Source organism: Chrysochloris asiatica, unplaced genomic scaffold (assembly GCF_000296735.1).
Source record: "Chrysochloris asiatica unplaced genomic scaffold, ChrAsi1.0 scaffold00087, whole genome shotgun sequence".
Lineage (NCBI taxonomy): Eukaryota > Metazoa > Chordata > Mammalia > Afrosoricida > Chrysochloridae > Chrysochloris > Chrysochloris asiatica.
The window spans coordinates 8,149,093-8,151,332 of NW_006408605.1; the positions used below are offsets into that span (position 1 = coordinate 8,149,093).

The following is a 2,240-nucleotide window of genomic DNA, read 5'->3' on the forward strand; positions in this document are numbered from 1 at the left end:
ACGGCACGTAACAACAACAATATGTTTCCGTATGTAAGTTCAACTGAAACTTGTTCACTGTGGGTGACCTGTTGATATTAACAATACCAGTGGCATAACTTCCAGAATCACAGCAACACCCAAGACACCACAATATGACAAACTAACAGATGAGTGGTTGTCAGTTCCACATGGAGCACATGATATGGGGACTTGAGGATGTGATAGGTGTGAAGAAGCCAACCCCTGACCAAAGGAACAGCAATCTCTTTCCCAGACACTTATACATTCACTGCTCTCCTCTCCTACACTCATTTATACCAGATAGAGGATTTGCTTTCCCTCAGATAATATACCTGTAGCAGAATGAAATTATCTGTACAATCACCCACTGCTGCTGCTACTGCCAACCTGCTTCTGCCTTTCCACACCAAACACACTTTCATGCTGGGAAATGTGACTTTGGTAAGATGAGTAACTATATGGAGACTTGGTTTGCATATTAATGCAAATTAATTAGAACAAGCACAACCCTCCTAATACCAACCAACCAAAAGATAAAAGAGGGGAAAAAAGGTTCATTTGTCTCAAAAATACTTAGTTCTCAGGGATTTGATGAACGTAAGACTTCCTCCATTAGCATGTAAGTTGTTAAGGAGGATCTAAAGCTACATTTCCAAGATACTACCAGTATTCAAGGGAGAAGACAGAGAGGCAGATGAAAGCCAAGAAAACTTTGAGGAACAAAAGAAAGAGAGAGGAGTTAGAAAGATACCTCCAAGAGCTACTGGAGGAGGCTTTTCAAGGATTGACAGGACTCAACTGGAATGTAAAGAAACGATCTGTGACATTCTCTGGTTATTACTTGAACTCATTATCCATCTTAGAGTAATATTTCTTTCTGGTATAGGTCTGTACCTACAAACCTTCCAATATTAGGAATCTAACCTAGGGGCTATACATTATCTAGCTGATGTAATTCTATTTCTTTTTCCTTCACATTCCCTGAATTTGTAATTTGGTAATGGAGGAAATCTCAGCCAGCCTCTTGTTCCTGCTCAGTGGTTTACATTGTAGGAATCTGAAACTTAGTAAAGGGAGTGAATTTCATTCAGACTCAAAGCACAAAGCACAAGGATAAGCAACCAGGGTTCTCCTCCTTGTTCTATCTAGCTCCTCTGTTTTTTTGGATCAAGCAAGCAAAAAAAATCTATTCTCTTCCTTGTGTTTCAGATAATGGCGAGTATGGCTACTTTTGTTCTGAACCTCAGTTTCCCCGTACATACCAAGGATAGTTGGATACTAACCTATGATGCAAATGCTCCCAACATTAAAATAAATAAAAAGCCAAAAACAGCTACTTATTTCACATGAACTGTTCTTTAAACTATTTTACATTGTTGCTATTACCCCATGCGTACAATGTTTACAAAAGTTTCAGGAAAAATGATTCTCTTATCAGCAAAAACACCAAGGCTGTCCTGCAGGCTTACACTAACTTCCAGAGAAGGACATCACTTACCTTGTCTTCCTTTGAACTTTCCATCTCTGCCCCTTCCTTGAGTTTTGCCAGAGCACTCTTGAGGTCTTGAGATGTATAGACATTGGTGCTGATGTCCAGCCTGCCCCAAAAAAAGCTTAGAGTCAGGAGGAAAGCATAATTTTCCCCAATAAAGAAAACCCTCCTAGTAGACTACTAGCCCAAGGCACATTGGGCTAGGCTAGCAGTAATTCTGAGTGACCTGTGGCAACCAGAGGTTCAGCAGAGTGACCTTACGTTGAATCTCAGGGGGAAAATACACAGCTGAAGATGGGTAACTTCATGAGAAAAGGGGCAAGGCAGAGAGAACTCTACCACAGAGAACTCTGCAAAGAGCTTCAGTCAGCTAGATGATCAGACAGAAACAAGCCTGGAATGTCTGTGTGATCCTGCTCCCACAGCACATGCCAGGGGAGGACTTTTTGGAGCATAGTGGCCACAGAAACAAGAAGCAACATGTACCCTATTTATAAGAGAACAACAGGGTCCTGAACCCTAATTGTATGTGCCAGGCCTGATTAGACAAGACAAGCTGTCTTTACAAAATTTGTTGTTGTTGTTAGGTGCCATTGAGTCAGTACTCATAGTGACCTTATGCACAACAGAAAGAAAGACTGTCCAGTCCTAGGCCAACCTCACAATTGTTGCCACACTTGAGCCCATTGATGCTGCCACTTTGCCAATCCATCTCACTGGGGGTCTTCCTCTTTTTCTCTGATCC

General features: G+C 41.5%; 1 protein-coding gene across 1 annotated transcript in view; it reads right to left on the minus strand.

Moving 5' to 3' along the window:
- Positions 1–2,240, minus strand: part of SIL1 (SIL1 nucleotide exchange factor) — a 610,112-nt gene that overhangs the window by 171,313 nt on the left and 436,559 nt on the right. The window contains exon 6 of the mRNA XM_006866222.1: positions 1,502–1,601. Coding sequence (XP_006866284.1) covers positions 1,502–1,601 — 100 coding nt within the window. The remainder of the gene's footprint in view (positions 1–1,501; positions 1,602–2,240) is intronic.